This window comes from Chinchilla lanigera, unplaced genomic scaffold (assembly GCF_000276665.1).
Source record: "Chinchilla lanigera isolate Chin_1 unplaced genomic scaffold, ChiLan1.0 scaffold00019, whole genome shotgun sequence".
In the NCBI taxonomy this organism is placed as follows: Eukaryota; Metazoa; Chordata; class Mammalia; order Rodentia; family Chinchillidae; genus Chinchilla; species Chinchilla lanigera.
Genome location: NW_004955420.1, coordinates 24,487,429 through 24,501,754, shown reverse-complemented (window position 1 = coordinate 24,501,754; position 14,326 = coordinate 24,487,429). Strand labels below are relative to the sequence as shown.

General features: G+C 44.6%; 1 protein-coding gene across 11 annotated transcripts in view; it reads right to left on the bottom strand.

Annotated features, from left to right (window-relative positions):
- The window catches only part of Map4 (microtubule-associated protein 4), a 99,919-nt gene that overhangs the window by 35,656 nt on the left and 49,937 nt on the right, over positions 1-14,326 (bottom strand). For 7 of the 11 annotated variants that reach the window (XM_005383384.2, XM_005383382.1, XM_005383381.2 and 4 more), the window contains exons 5-8: positions 13,375-13,509; positions 10,876-11,970; positions 10,198-10,320; positions 4,835-8,179 (exon numbers count right to left, since the gene is read on the bottom strand). In XM_005383384.2, the coding sequence (XP_005383441.1) occupies positions 4,835-8,179; positions 10,198-10,320; positions 10,876-11,970; positions 13,375-13,509 (4,698 nt within the window). Of the gene's footprint in view, positions 1-3,284; positions 3,431-4,834; positions 8,180-10,197; positions 10,321-10,875; positions 11,971-13,374; positions 13,510-14,326 lie in introns of those variants that run through there. The other 4 variants (XM_005383390.2, XM_005383391.2, XM_013513377.1 and 1 more) reach the window with 2 other exon arrangements.

Here is a 14,326-nt window from a genome sequence, read left to right as displayed (position 1 = left end):
GGAATAAGCAGCTCAGTGATGCAGCAAGTGCTTAGCATGAGAGAGATTCTGGGTTCAATCCCCAGCACCCTCAATCAATCCATGCAGGATAATGAATAGTTTAAACCAATATTCCAGAAAGTATTTAATGTTTTTCTATAAAGTAAGATAAATACTAGCACTGCACACACAGGATTGTCTGAAGGTAAAGGAGTTTAAGCCAGCATGGCAGTGCACACCTGTGATCCTAGCCCTCTGGGAGGCTGAAACAGAGATGGAAAGTTTAAGCCCAGTCTTGGCAATTTAAATTTAGTGAGACCCTGTCTCGTATGCCTGTAATCTAGCACAGGAGAGGCTGAGGCAGAAGGATTGCTGCAAGTTTGAGGCTAGCATCGGCTACACAGTGAGTTGAAGGCCAGCCTGAACTGCATAGCAAAACCCTGTCTCAAAAACACCAAAACCAACAATATAACAGCAGCAACAACAAACCAGTGGTTGGGTAGCTTGGTATACAGGTCCTGGGTTCAATCCCCAGCACCACACCCACGGACACTAGTGTTGGACATATAGTCAGTTTTAATAAACAATAGCTATTCTCAACTGTGTAACATACAGATTCCCAGTAAATTTAATTGACATGCTAGTAAGAAAAATGCCACCAAAGGTGACAGCAAAGAGAAAAGGCCTTTCTCAAGGGCACTATAGTTAAGGAGAGATATTATCAAGTGGGTAGTTCTCCAGTTGTAAAATAGTAGCAAGTTCTAAGATTACAAATGATTTTTTTCATTTGCTGAGCATATTTTATTTATGTACAAGGAAGCTTGAAACTGTTAGGATTCTTGGTTTATAAATTACTTTTGAGTTTCACACCAAGAGAATTTCCCACCATAAACTGACATTCCCAGCTGCTGGAAGACAGTTGATGAGCTGAAGGAAACTGAAGAACCAGAAATGAAGCCAAATAAAAAGGAGACCAGGCTTAAGGATGACAAGGAACAGGGCTCTCTAAGCATCTTGTCCCTGGTAATGAGACCCTACGTGCACTGCCATTCCCTTGGTTTCTGGGATACAGCCAACATGGAGCAGATACTAGAATCCAATATGGAACAACCTTTCAAACTGTGCTTCTGGTCTACAAGGTGGTTCTATTTTTTTCTTTTTGGAGACAGGGTCTCACTATGTAACGCAGGCTGGCCTTAACTCATTATGGAGCCCAGACTGTCTTCAAACTTGCTGTGATCTTCCTGCCTCCGCCTCCGAGTGCTGGGATCACAGGGGTGTGCAAGCATGCCCAGCAAGGTCTTTTCTGACAGTTGAGCTCAGGCTTCCTAAGTGTTCTGTGAATCTTCCCTGCCTAGAACAATGTGCATAGTATGTTAAGAAGCCTTCTGATGAAGTTTCCCTAAATTTCAGAGTATCCTGAGAAAAGAACAGAAGAAAAAACTGTAGCTGGCAGCAACTGGAACAATATATCCATTTTGCTTCCTTCAAAACAGGATAAGATCAAAGAAGGCAATTCATTTATAATTGAAACCCTCTCTTTGGCATCTTATACATATAAAACTTTATGCTGGATATGTAGAGTGACACAGAACAAACCCACCACAGAATCTATGTGAAGAATAAAATGCTAGACCCAGTCAATGACCTAGACTAACCCTGAATTCATCTCTGTTTCATAGTTTAAGCCCTCATGATGTAGCCTTACATCTCCAGCTGGAAAAGAGCTTACCTGGTACCCAGATACTAAATAAAAATACAGGACTGGGGTTATAGCCCAGCAGCACAAGGGCCTGCCTGGCAAGCGCAAGGCCCTGAGTTCAATTTCTGGAAACTCCCCGCCAACAAAAATAAATAAAACAGAATAAAAATACATAGTCACTAACTGCTAATGCTCATCTTTTTCTTTTGAGGTACCTAAAACTGCTGGAAAGTTACGCTTAAAGGAAGAATAAAGAAAGCATGAGCCGTCTACGTTAAGAGACTTTGGTTCAAAGTCTAGCTCAGCTACTTAACTACCTGTATGGCATTAATCTTGACAGTGCCCGTGTTCTCTCCTGTAAAATCGAGAGAATCTTTTGTAGTATTGGTGCGCATACGTGTGTGTATATGTGTGTGTGTGTGTGTGTGAGAGAGAGACAGAGAGTGAGAAACAGAAACAGAGAAATTAATCTTATCTCCTATCTATCTACAGATAACAGACACAATGTTCACTCAATATATGGTGTTACTATTTCTGTTCATACGACTAGTATCTTTATTGACTGAAATACTGAAAATCATGGGTGACATTATCTGACCACAGGACAAATGAGAAAAGAATATGGAAGAATCAGCAGCATCTAGAAGCAGGACAGTGAACACTGATGATTCAGAGAGGAGGAAGATATGGCCTTTACTAAGGCCAGGCTACTGCCAGTCATGGATGAGGCACCAGTGCCTGCACCGGAGCTGCAGCTTGCTTGGAGGTCAGCACCTGCACCTCCACCTGCTCCTGGACACCCTGGAACAAGCTAGACTAAGAACGCACAGCTTCTGCCCAAAGAAACATCACCATACAGTGACAGGTTCACATTTAGAAGTGTGAACAGCATTATGTTGCTGAAGATGAAAATTCAACCTGGACCTGGGATAATTTATTATTTTTTAATTTTTATTTAATTAATTTATTTTGAGACAGGGTCTTATTTTGTAGCCCAGGCTGGCCTCGAACTCATAGCAATGTTCCTGCCTAAAAAGTATAGAATGGGCATGCAGTCCCAGTTCTTGGAGGCTGAGAGGTCAAGGCCTCCTGGCCTACACAGTGGGCACAAAGCCAGCCTGAATTACAGTGAGACTCTGTTAAAAAAATAGTAATTTTTAAAAGTATGGAATGTCTATAGGGAAAAGGTGCCCTAGAGAATACATTTTATCTAAACCTCATTATTCTCCCTTTCTCCCTCCCTCAACTACTCTATAAGGCCTCTCCCAGCACACACCCCAAGCTGGCCTGCCCACTGCAGGGCCTCAAACCTCTGCAGCACCTGCCTGCTTCCCAAGAAGAACAAATCCTTTCTGGAAAGACATCCCTACAATCCCAGCATTTTGCAGGAGGACTGCAAGTTGGAGCCCAGCTTGGGCAAATGCAACTTGGAGATTTAGCAAGACCCTATCTCCAAATTAAAAATAAAAAAGGCCTGGGGATGTAGCTCAGTGTTAACACACTGAGTTCAATACCCAGGGCTACAAACCAAGGAACAAATAAAAACCCACCAAAACAGCAAAAGAAAAATTCTGAGCAAAAAGTTTCTTTGGAAATACAGGCTAGGTTTTCACAAAATTTACACGTTACCCTTTGGATCACTACTGAAACTAAAGAGCTGGTTTAGAAATCCACAGTAAAGATCTGGGTAGGATGCTGGAAGGCCCTCTACACACAACTGCATTACGGTTCTGCTTTGTGACAAGGTAGCTAGAGGAAGGGGAAAAAGCAAACATGAGAATACTGTACGTAAACAACCGTGGTCAGCGTTCCTCACTCACAGCAACTGCTCCGCACTGGGTACAGACCATGCACAGCTCGGCCCACCCCCAAGGACGGCCCACACCATGCAGAACGCACTCTCACGGCAGAGCCTCTGCAGAAGCCAGGCTGGCTGCTAAGATCCACCAGAGTGCTTTTGCTTTTTAAATTTCTAGTTAGCAGCTGTATCATGCATGCTGGGAAACTGTGATTAAGAGACAAATCATTTGCACACTGTGAAAAACCTCAAAGGCGAAGAAACAAGTTTTGAAGGTTAGGGTCAGGGAAGTCATTATTTTAAGTGTATGCTTCTCAGGGGAATAACAAGGCTATTTTTAAATCTTAAATGAATCACATCTGTCTGTCTGTCTGTCTGTCTATCTATCTATCTATCTAGTTATCTATTGAGACAGGGTCTTGCTATATATATAGCAAGGCTGGCCTTCAACTCCCAACAATCTTCCTGCCTTAGCCTCCCAAGTACTGGGACTACAGGCACACGTTACCATGCCTCACATCAATTTTATTCAAATTACTTGACTCGTTAAAATCCAAAAGGGCAAAATTACAAGGAACCCAACAAGAACCAGTTTTATAGACTGTGTTTCAAAGACACTGAGATCACCCCAAACTAAGTCACATGCAACTGCGGGCCAGCGGCTAGAAGCAGCAACCTGGTCAGAGAATGTGGCTGCATCAACCAGAGATCATCCCCTACTACTCAAAATGAAGTCTGAAGCCACCGTGTCCACAGAAGAAGATGCTATTTTCACTTGATCTAACCGTAGTGTGGATGTTTTGTTCCATCGGCACAAGCTATATATATACTAAAAATACTTTTTAAAACCTCATATAATAAGCTAGACATGAGTACTTTCCTTTCTGCCATGAATCCTTGAACCAACCAATAATTAAAATTTGGTTGTAAACTTGCCCCACAAGAGCACTTTTTCCCGTCAGTGAGTGCTACAGATTGAACTCAGGGCCTCACGCATGCTAGGCAAGTGCTCTACCACTGAGACATCCCCCTTCCTCAAGAAGCACAATTTGTTTTCAAATTAAGAAAAAAGAACAGTGAGTGGTAACAGGGTTTCTAGCCAACTTTGCCTAAAACCCAAGGTCCAGTGCTGAGGAAAAAGGCATGCATCCAAGTCATCAGCCTTCTCACGCTGGACACAAGGCACGCCTTGGCTATGGAAAGCATGTAAGTAGCAGTTACAGATTTTCATGCCAACAAACCAGAGATTATTGAGAGTGATTAGAGTCTGGATGGAACCAAGGCACAAGCTTTTTGCCTTTTGGATGCCGAGTCAAAAGCCACAAGCACACACATTTTCCATGGCAAGCTCATACCACTGGACTTTGGTTGCCGGGGTCGCTCTCGTTCCTGGACTGCAGACTTTGGCAAAGGTGGAGTAAGTCCTCGGGACTTGGTAGGTCTCATGTAGCCTTTCACTGGTTCTGTTGTTCTGCCTTTATCTTCCCTCCTCCCTTCGGCCAGTGTTTTTGGTTCAGATTTTTCTGCCATTTTCTGAGATGCTTCTATGATGGTATCTTTGAGTTCTGGGAGCTGGAGACCCTTAGAAGCAGTCATTACTAATTTATCATCCATCCCTGCAGGAGGAACTTCAACTTTGCCACATGAGAAACTGGAATGGAGTTCTGGTATTGGCAGGGAAACACATTCCAATTCTGCAACTTTACAAGCCAGACTAATTTCTTTTGATTTATCCTTTTCACCTTTTGGAGGCAAAAGAGTCAAATCAGTCTCCTTCTCCAAATTCTCTAAATCCCTAGAGTCTGCATCTTCAGCATTTTGGTCCGCACTGAAGTTGAGTTTTTGTGTTTTGTCTCCCAGTAAGTCAGGAGTCTGGGCTGGAACAGAGCCTCTCTCAGTTACCTGCTTTAGGTTCGCTGGAGATGCTGGGAAGCCACCCCGGTCTGTCTTTACTCCGAGGCCTTGGGCCTCTCCTGGCAGGCTCTGGTCTGCGGGCAGTCGAGTAAGAAGGTGACCTTGTGCTGGGTCTGGAGTTTGCTGGACTGAGCACTTAGAGGCATCGTGGTGTCCCAACTCGGATTCTCCCACCACATGCCCTTTATCGATCCCTGGTTCATTTTTCATAGGGTCATCGAGCTCACCTTTATTCTTATGCCAGGGATCTCCATGACTGTTAACTGTTTCTAGGGCTGCTGTGGAAGTCGGGACAACTCCTGCTGTGCTTGTCGTGGACAGAACAGCAGAGGGGGCCTTGGGTCTTTCTTGCTCCAGGGCTCCATCTTTCTTGCAGTTATCTTCTACTAATAATTTGGAAATTGGGGCCGGGGCTCTTCCCTGCCCACTTTTTGACAAGGTGTCTGGTAAGGAATCCCTGTCCTTCGCTACCGGCGGAGCAGGAGGGAGTTTTTCACAGGTTGCCAATCCCAGAGTCTCTGGAGTAGCTGACTTTATCAGCCCTGACAGTGTACTGGGACAGGTAAATGTAATATTTCTATTTTCATCCACATAGCCCATCCCTTCAATTCTGTGGTTCCCAGCGGTTTCCATGGCAACATGTATTTTTGCTGCATCTATCTTATTCTCCAGAATGGGCTTCTCAGGAAAACTATTTTTAACCTTTTTATTTTTTCCATCATCCCTGTTATTTGAGTTGTCAGCCGCTGCGGTGCATCCCTTGGCGGTTTCAGTCTTGTTCTCCTCAGACACTACTGAGGGAACAAATCCTGCCACCTGAGTTTGGTCTGGAGAGCTCACATCTGTCACCCTGGCAGCTGGTTCCTTGATCGTGCGTGTTTTGCTCCCCTCAACAGCCCCAAGTTCAACAGAATCAACCTCAACACTCTCACCCTTTCTGTCAACTACTTCCACAGTGGGTGCATCTGATGTATGTGAGAACACAGGGTCTGGTGCCTTGGGGAAAATGAGGCCCAGTCCCTTGTTTTTCAGGGAAATACTACTAGTACTGTCTCCATCCTTCTCCACAAAAGCTGAGTTGAGGATTTCCTCCTTGTCCTCCATTCTAGCAGTCTGTATGGGGTAATTATTTTTAAACTTTTTGGTTTTGCCTTCATTATCTCTCTTCCTGGGCTTTTCAGAAATCCAGGGAGTTGACTCATGATCCACCCAAGGCCACTTTCCTTGCTTGCTCTGAATACTGACACTCTGAATTTTGACTGAGGCTCCTCTTTCTCTCCTATTAGCATCCGAAGGCTGAGTCAGGCCTGACCCGTTTTCCAAGAGACTTAGGCCCTGCATGGCACTTCCCACCCTCGGGCTGGTCAGCTCCTTGGGCTCCCCCATCACCCCGGCCTCGGGGACACCAGTCACGGTCCCTGGTAGCTTTGAAGAGCCCAGCCCCAGCCCTGCTGTCTCATCCTGGCCAGCCACGCTTTCAGTCTTAGGGATGGGCTCTCCGGGCCCCAGAACAGCCCTTCCATCCTTCTCACCATCCAGAAGCAACGGCAGCTCTGTCTTGGCTCTCACCTTCCCGGCGCCCGCCCGCACTCTCCCAGAACTCCCCCGCCCTTTCTTGCTTTTGCCGTCACCGGCCACTCTCTTCACTGGCTCATCCCCTTGCCCAGAGCCCTGATCTAACACTTGCCCATGTGGCTGTTCAGACGCAAAGATGCTGATTTCTTCTCTTGGCTTGGAAAGTGCTTCCCTTTTTGGTTCTTTAACCTCTCTGGCTTCTTCTGAAAACTCTTTCTGTTTGACATCCTGCAGGTTAGTCATTTTGCTTTCATCATTCCCTTCTTTTAGACTATTTTCTATTGGGTTACTTGCTGTCAAAATGGCTGTCAAATTAGGCAGTTCTTCCACTGATGGGGGTTTTAAAACCGCACCCAGAGCCTTCTGGTCCGAGACAGGGGAGCAAGTCATACCCTCTTCGGGTCTGATCTCTGAAGGAGCTGCCAGTGTGTGCATAGGCACCTCTGTCAGGGGACCTTTCAGACCAGGAGGGGCCCCTGTCTGGCTTTTATCCACAGGAGTCTCCCGGTGGGGTGCAGGCCTTGGCTTGTATTCATCGTGCCGTGGCAATTTCTCGTGGCTCGGTGGCACTGAACTGTTATCTTTTCCCTGCTTCTCTCTTCTTAGTTTGGGCTCAGCACTGACTGCAGTTGCTGGAAGTTCTTCTGGACATGAAGGGGCTCTAACGCTCTCAGAGATGAAATTCTCGCCTCCCTGTCTGGCTGCTCTGGAGTCAAGCACATGCTCCCTCCTTCTCATGCTTTCTCTGGCAACAAATCCACACTCTGGGCTGAGCACGGTAGATTGGCTGGAGAGGACGCCAGGTCTGAGGGAAGCAGCTGCAGAGGGATGACCCCTGGGCTCATCTGCACTGCTGTCATCCCACTGCCCCCCAACCTGGGGTTGAGCGTATCTCTTTTGCTTTGGTTTCTTCTTCTTTTTCTTCATCATCACTGGGGTGCTTTCTGGGTCCCAGGCCTCCCTGCCAAGATCCCTCTGGGGTTCAAGGAAGCCCGTGTGAGCGTTCTTCTTTTGGCTCCCAGGCTCACCACAGAAAGACGAGCCAGAGACCCAATCCGACTCGGCCCTAGGGGCAGAGCCCAGCCTGGGCTCAAGAGTCTTCCAAGAAGAAGAGCCTCCCGGCAACTCAGGAAGGACCCTGGCAGGCCTGGCCCGCGCTGCCCTGCGGTCACTGGGTCTGCAAACTTGTCTGCCTTGTGTGAGAGGGGCACCTGCAACACATGAAGTCAGCTAAAATTCCAACAACAAATTGCTTGTTATTGTTTAAAAAAAAAAAGTTCATTTAGTGACTCAGTTAAGTAGTCCATTTTCATTCACCGTCACAGTTTTCCAAACATTTTTCACCCCTTACCTGGGTTTACCAGAGGTCATCATCTCAGGCATGGATCTTCTTGTCAAAGACACTAAACTTTCAAATACTGAAATCTTTTAACCTCTATAATGAGCATAATAAGTACTATGACTCTCATAATAAGCCTACAAATCTCATTTAACTTATTTCTATTTGTCATTATTTTTAACTCATACATAAATCCCAATTCTACAAGACAGCTAAGTTTCTAGTGCTTGTCTCTTTTTTGCGACATTTATTTAATGACTGAACAAATTTATTCTTGATTTTCAACAGAATTTGTAATTCTAAGAGTCTGTCGCTAATATTACATGAATCTCTGTCAAACTAACAAGCTTGGTTCTGAGAAGCAGACCAGGAGACCAGATTTATGCTACTTAAATGAAAGGAAAAAAATCACAGTGAATTTGTTTTTTGGACAGGAAAAATTCTCATTCCAGAAGCAGAGCTTCCTACTTTGGAAGACAAATATGTTAGATCCCTATGTTCTGTTTCTAAATGTACTATACTTCCCCAAGTCAGAGAAATGTAATGTCAAGTAATTTAAAAACAATTACAACAATTAGGATGAGCATCCTTAGAAAAATTCTAGAATCACAATATGGATCCAAGGTCCTAGAAAGTCTCAGTAAGAGTAGGTTATGATCACTCCTGTTAAGTCTGATCCAATGAACTGATTTCAAACATCTTTATTTATTTATTTATTTATTTATTTGTACCACAAATTGAACTCAGGACCTTGTGCTTGCCAGGCAGGTGCTATGCTGCTGAGCTATACTCCCAGCCTCAAACAACTTTAAAACATTTAAAAGTAGTACCCTTTATTCTTGTTCTTACTGTTTCAATGTCCTCTAAATGCTACTCTAAATAAATTTCAGGTTAATTACAGCTTCCCTCAAAAATTTTGAGGCTGTAGTACTCTCCAAGTACTTACACCGCTTAACTTGCAATTAATTAGCAGCTATTTGGTGCCATCTCTTATTCTATTTTCTTCAATTAGTATGTAAATCTGTGTCTTCAGAGTTCACTACTGGGAATTTCTCTTTTTTTCCAAGTTATAATACAATAGTAACTCAAGGGAAAGGACCCAGACTTATATATCTATGTGCCATAGTATGATCTATTTTGCATATAATTAGTAAACACTTAGTAAAATAGACGATAATGTTCAGTCTCTGAGACAACACTAAAGAACTCATTTATTTAGCTCCTACTAGGTACTAGACAGAATGCAAACGACTACCGATTCAGAGTGAAATAAATCATGACCCGGGTCCCCAAGGAGTTTACGTTCCAATCACAGTCACAGAAAGGAAAAAAAGTTGATACTATATTCCTAAGTTTCTGGCTTATCATCAAACACATATCATCTTAAAAAGATTACTGAACAATGAAACTAAATTGCAAAGTATCTTAGCACAGTACCTCTCAAAGTTTATGTAAGGATTATCTAGGGATCTTGTTCAAAGGAGGATTATACTTGGGAAGGTCCAGATGGAGGCCAGGAGCCTGCATTTCTAGTGAGCCATGAAACACATGTAAGGGTTTACAGAACAGCTGACCAATTTATTCACCTGCTAATAACTGAGTAAAGTAAGATACAGTAAGTAACATGCCAATGACCAGAGAACAAAGAGCGAGCTGAACTGGACCAAAATTTAGGTGTCCTGAGTTGAGACAGTGGTAACTTAAGAATACGTAACAGCTGACTTTCTGCCTTAAACAAACAAATCTGTTGAAGAGGCAAAAGTGACTTTTTAAACGATGCTGCAGATTAACATCAAGTAAGCAGGGAAGTAGGGATGAGGTGTGCCATCAGCACCCTATCATTCCTTGGTTAAGCTGCTTCTAAGAGCCCATTTTGCTTTCCTAACTTACCTGAAGTCTCTGCAGAAGCTTCAGCAAGCTGACTGTTGACTGGTTTCTTTTGTTCTAATTTCTCTAACCCAGGTTCTTCATCTGCTGGCAAGCTGTGCTTTTGGCTTGTGCCTTTGATTGGTTCTAAAGGCAATAGTAAAAACTATATGAGTTTCACAGAAACATTATTTTAGCTACCCCTCCAACCACCAGATTTTGAGAATGGTAAAAGGTTCGTGTGTGTGTGTGTGTGTGTGTGTGTGTGTGTGTGTGTGTGTGTGTGTACAGGGTAACATACTTGAGTAGGAAAGAAGAGGTGGAAACTAGTACCAAGTGAGAGGAAAGGTTGGCCCTGATTAGCAGGAAAAACGGTTTGCTTATGAAAACAGGAAAAAAGGTAGGGTCTGTGACTACAGATACAAGTCCCTTGGGTAGAGAGGTTTGGAAATTTGGAAATCTGGATGTTCTATTTTATTGCTTCAATTATTTGGAAGGAAAGCAGGAAGATCAGCAGACAACAAGGATGGACAAGATGCTGGAGCTGCAGGAGCGGAAGGCAGACAAGTGTCAAGTAGAGGAAGAACATGAACAGAGGCAGACGGCACAGTGAGCCGGCCTTCACCTTACTTGGCATAACACTGTCCCTTATCCTCTGGACACTAGACCTCAGAAACAGTAAGAGTAAGCAGAGAGGCATACCTGCTGACATCAGGCTGGGAGGTGCAGGTGACCATCCCTCACTCTGGAGGGACGCTAGCTGGGGATCTTCACTTAGCCCTTCCTGGCTCTGTGCCATCTCTGTATCTTTCTGAACTGGCGCCACCTCTGTTTCTAAGGGTTGTGAGACATCCTGGGCTGGAAGCACATTGTTAGCCAGAGTCACATCTGTGCCAGGGGGCAGCACTGCATCCTTACCCAGGGACGCCTCTGTTTGTGGAGGCGGAGATGCATCCTTGACTGAGGCCACCTCCTTTTCTAACAGTGGAGTCACATCCTTGACGTGGGCCACCTCTGTGTCTGGTGGCAGAGCGACATCCTTGCCCAAGGCCTCCTCTGTTTCTTGGGGTATGGCCCTATCTTTGTTTGGGGCCATTTCCATTTCTGGGGGTGCTGCCATATCCTTCACTGGAGAACTCTCTCTCTCTAAGGGTAGAGCTACATCCTCAGCCAAGACCACCAGGGGTTCTGGGAGCAGGACCATGTCCCTTGCCAGGGCCACCTCTGTTTCTGAGGACAAAGCCATCTCCTTAGCTGGAGAAACTTCCACAGATGACACACTGTCCTTTGCCAGTTCTGCTTCCATTTCGCAGAGTGACACCACATCCTTGGCCAGAGTGATCCCTGTGTCTGCGGGTGGAATCAGGGTCTGCTGTGGGGCCGAATCCGTTGGTGGTGCTCTCTCTATCATATCCTCCTTGCCTGGGGCCGCTTCCGGTTCTGGGCGCAGCACCTCATCCTCGGCTGAACACATATCTGCTCCTGTGTGCAGTATGACATCCTCCACTGCAGCAGCCTCTGCTTCTATGGGTAGCGCCATGTCCTTGGCTAGAGGTGTATCTGATTCAGTGGATGGCTGTGTGTCCTTGATTAGTGTCACATCCAAACTAGGGGCTTGCGCTGTATCTTTAGCCGATGCTACTTTGGTTTCTGTGGCTGGTGCCATGACCTTGGCCAGGACCACCTCTGTTTCTCTACATGGTGCCATGTCGGTTGTCTTCTGTCCTGCTATCACGTCTAATGCTTCTGTCAGTGGCTGTTCTTCTCCTGATGCCAGTTCCATCTCCTCAGCCAGGTCTAAGGGACATAAACATCAAGATCCTAAATAAATATCTAGCTGTCCACTCAGTTCTGCATTCAAAACTTACTTTCCGGGGCTGGGGATTTAGCTCAGCAGCACAGCGCCTGCCTGGCAAGCGCAAGTTCATGAGTTCAATCCCCGGTACTGGAAAAAAACAAAAAACAACAAACAACAAACAAACAAACAAAAACTTACTTTCTTATGTCATGAGAATATTTGGCTTTGGGGACTACAAAGCATAATTAAGTAGAGTTCATGGACGCTGCCTGTTCTTTGACAATCCCATCACTCAGAAGAAGAATATAATATATGATCCAAGAAGACAAGGAGCATAGGAGAAAAGGCAAAGGAGAGAAAATATAGGCTTCAAAACGCATATTACTACTCAGTAGTGAGACGGAAACCTGTCAGTACCCATCCTATCAAGAAAAAATTCCCCAGTTCTAAATCTGCCTTAAATTAAGAAGGGATCATCTTTGTTCTCGTGAGAAATGGGTTCACCTGTCCAGAGCCCCCCCCCCCCCGCCCCTCCAACCAAACAACTCCAGAGGCAGGAAGAACATCAAAAGCAAGGCTTGAATACAGTCATTATTGCAAGCCTGGGTGTCGCATAGAGAGGCACACACAGTGGTCACAGAAAATAGTTTATAACCCTAACATGCAGGGCCCTTCCACCACTGTTTTTTATTGGTTGAGAAATATGGGAGGTACAATCTTCCCAAAAAAGATCTTTGAGTTCCCTTGTCCCCTTCCAAATTGAGTTTGCATTTTTTCATAGTGTCTATTTTTTATTTGGGAATTTTCTGAGAAGCAGATATTTCAGGCAGCCTTGAACCATATTGTGATTACTATACCCATGCCTACCTTCTATACCAAGGCGCTCTCTCTCTTTTTTTTTTTTTTTTTGAGACAAGGTCTCACTATGTAGTCCAGTCTGACCTTGAACTCACTATGTAGCCCATGCTGGCCTCCAATTTATAGCAATCCTCCTGACTCAGCCTCCCTAGTGCTGGGATTACAAGTATGTGACACCACGCCTGGCTTACCAAGGCTCTCTTATTCGTTATTTTTCTTTCTCTCTAGGTCCCACTTGCCCAGAGACTCTCTAAATGCATGAACTCTGTCAGACAATTAGAAAGCTGCCAGTAATTTTGCACTCAGAGTTTAACTATTTTATCTTTTAAAATGGACCATATTAAATTTCTTTTTCTTACAGCTCTTTAACCCTAATAATTATGGTTCTACTACAATTTAATTCCCTCAGCTGAATCACTAATATAAGCTTTAAAATGTGTGTGATAGTTCTGAAAACGTTATCTTTGTCTGCTAAGAGTGTGTCTGAGGATTTACACTGACGATACTGCAACCATTAACCGAGACCATGAGTTTAAGTGATTTACCTGTGGCTGGCCATGAAGGCTCCCTAATGTCCTCTGCAGGAACAAAGGGTTCTGACTGTGCAGAGTTTGGGGCTGGCACAGACCATCCCTGAGGAGCAACAGTGGCAGGAGCAAATGTGTCACAGGAAGACATACCTAATATTGAGACATAAATAACAGAGGAAAGAAGCAATTTGCTATGTTAAAAATGTTGAACATATTATCAAGAATACATACTCCTAAAGAACAATAGAAAACAAAGCACTAAAAAAAAAAAAAAAACCAAACACACAAAAAAACAAAGCACTAAAGGGGTTTTTCTGTTTATTTATTTTGAGACAGGGTCTTACTATGTAGCCCAAGGCTGGCCTCAAGTCAGGAGATCCTCCTGCCTCAGCTCCTTGAGCATTGTGTTTACAGGAGTATGCCACCTCGCTCAGCAGCACTGAAGTTTTATTGATTGATTGATTGATTGATTGTCTTTCTGAGACAGGGTCTTACTACGCAGTTCAGGCTGGCCTTGAGCTCACTTTGTAGCCCAAGCTGGTCTTGAATTTGCAAGGATCCTCCTGCCTCAGCCTCCTGAGTGCTAGGATTACAGGCTTACAAGCGTGGGTCACCACGCCCCGGCAAATAATAGGATTCTCTTTTTTTGTTGTTGTTACTGGGAATTGAACTCAGGACCTTGCACTTGCAAGGCAGGCACTCGAGCTGCAGAGCTATATTGTCGGCCCCAGCACTAAAGTTTTAAAAGACAACACTACTGACATTCTTCAGGTTCTGCGTAGTTGTCAACAGGGAAGAAAGTATCATTACATCACAGTACTGATCAACATTTATTGGCTGTCTTCTACAAGGTATTACAAAGATCCAAAATAGGCTGGGGATTTAGCTCAGCGGCAAAAGCGCCTGCCTGACAAGCGCAAGGTCGTGAGTTCGGTTCCCGGTACCAGAGAAAAACCAAAAAAAAAAA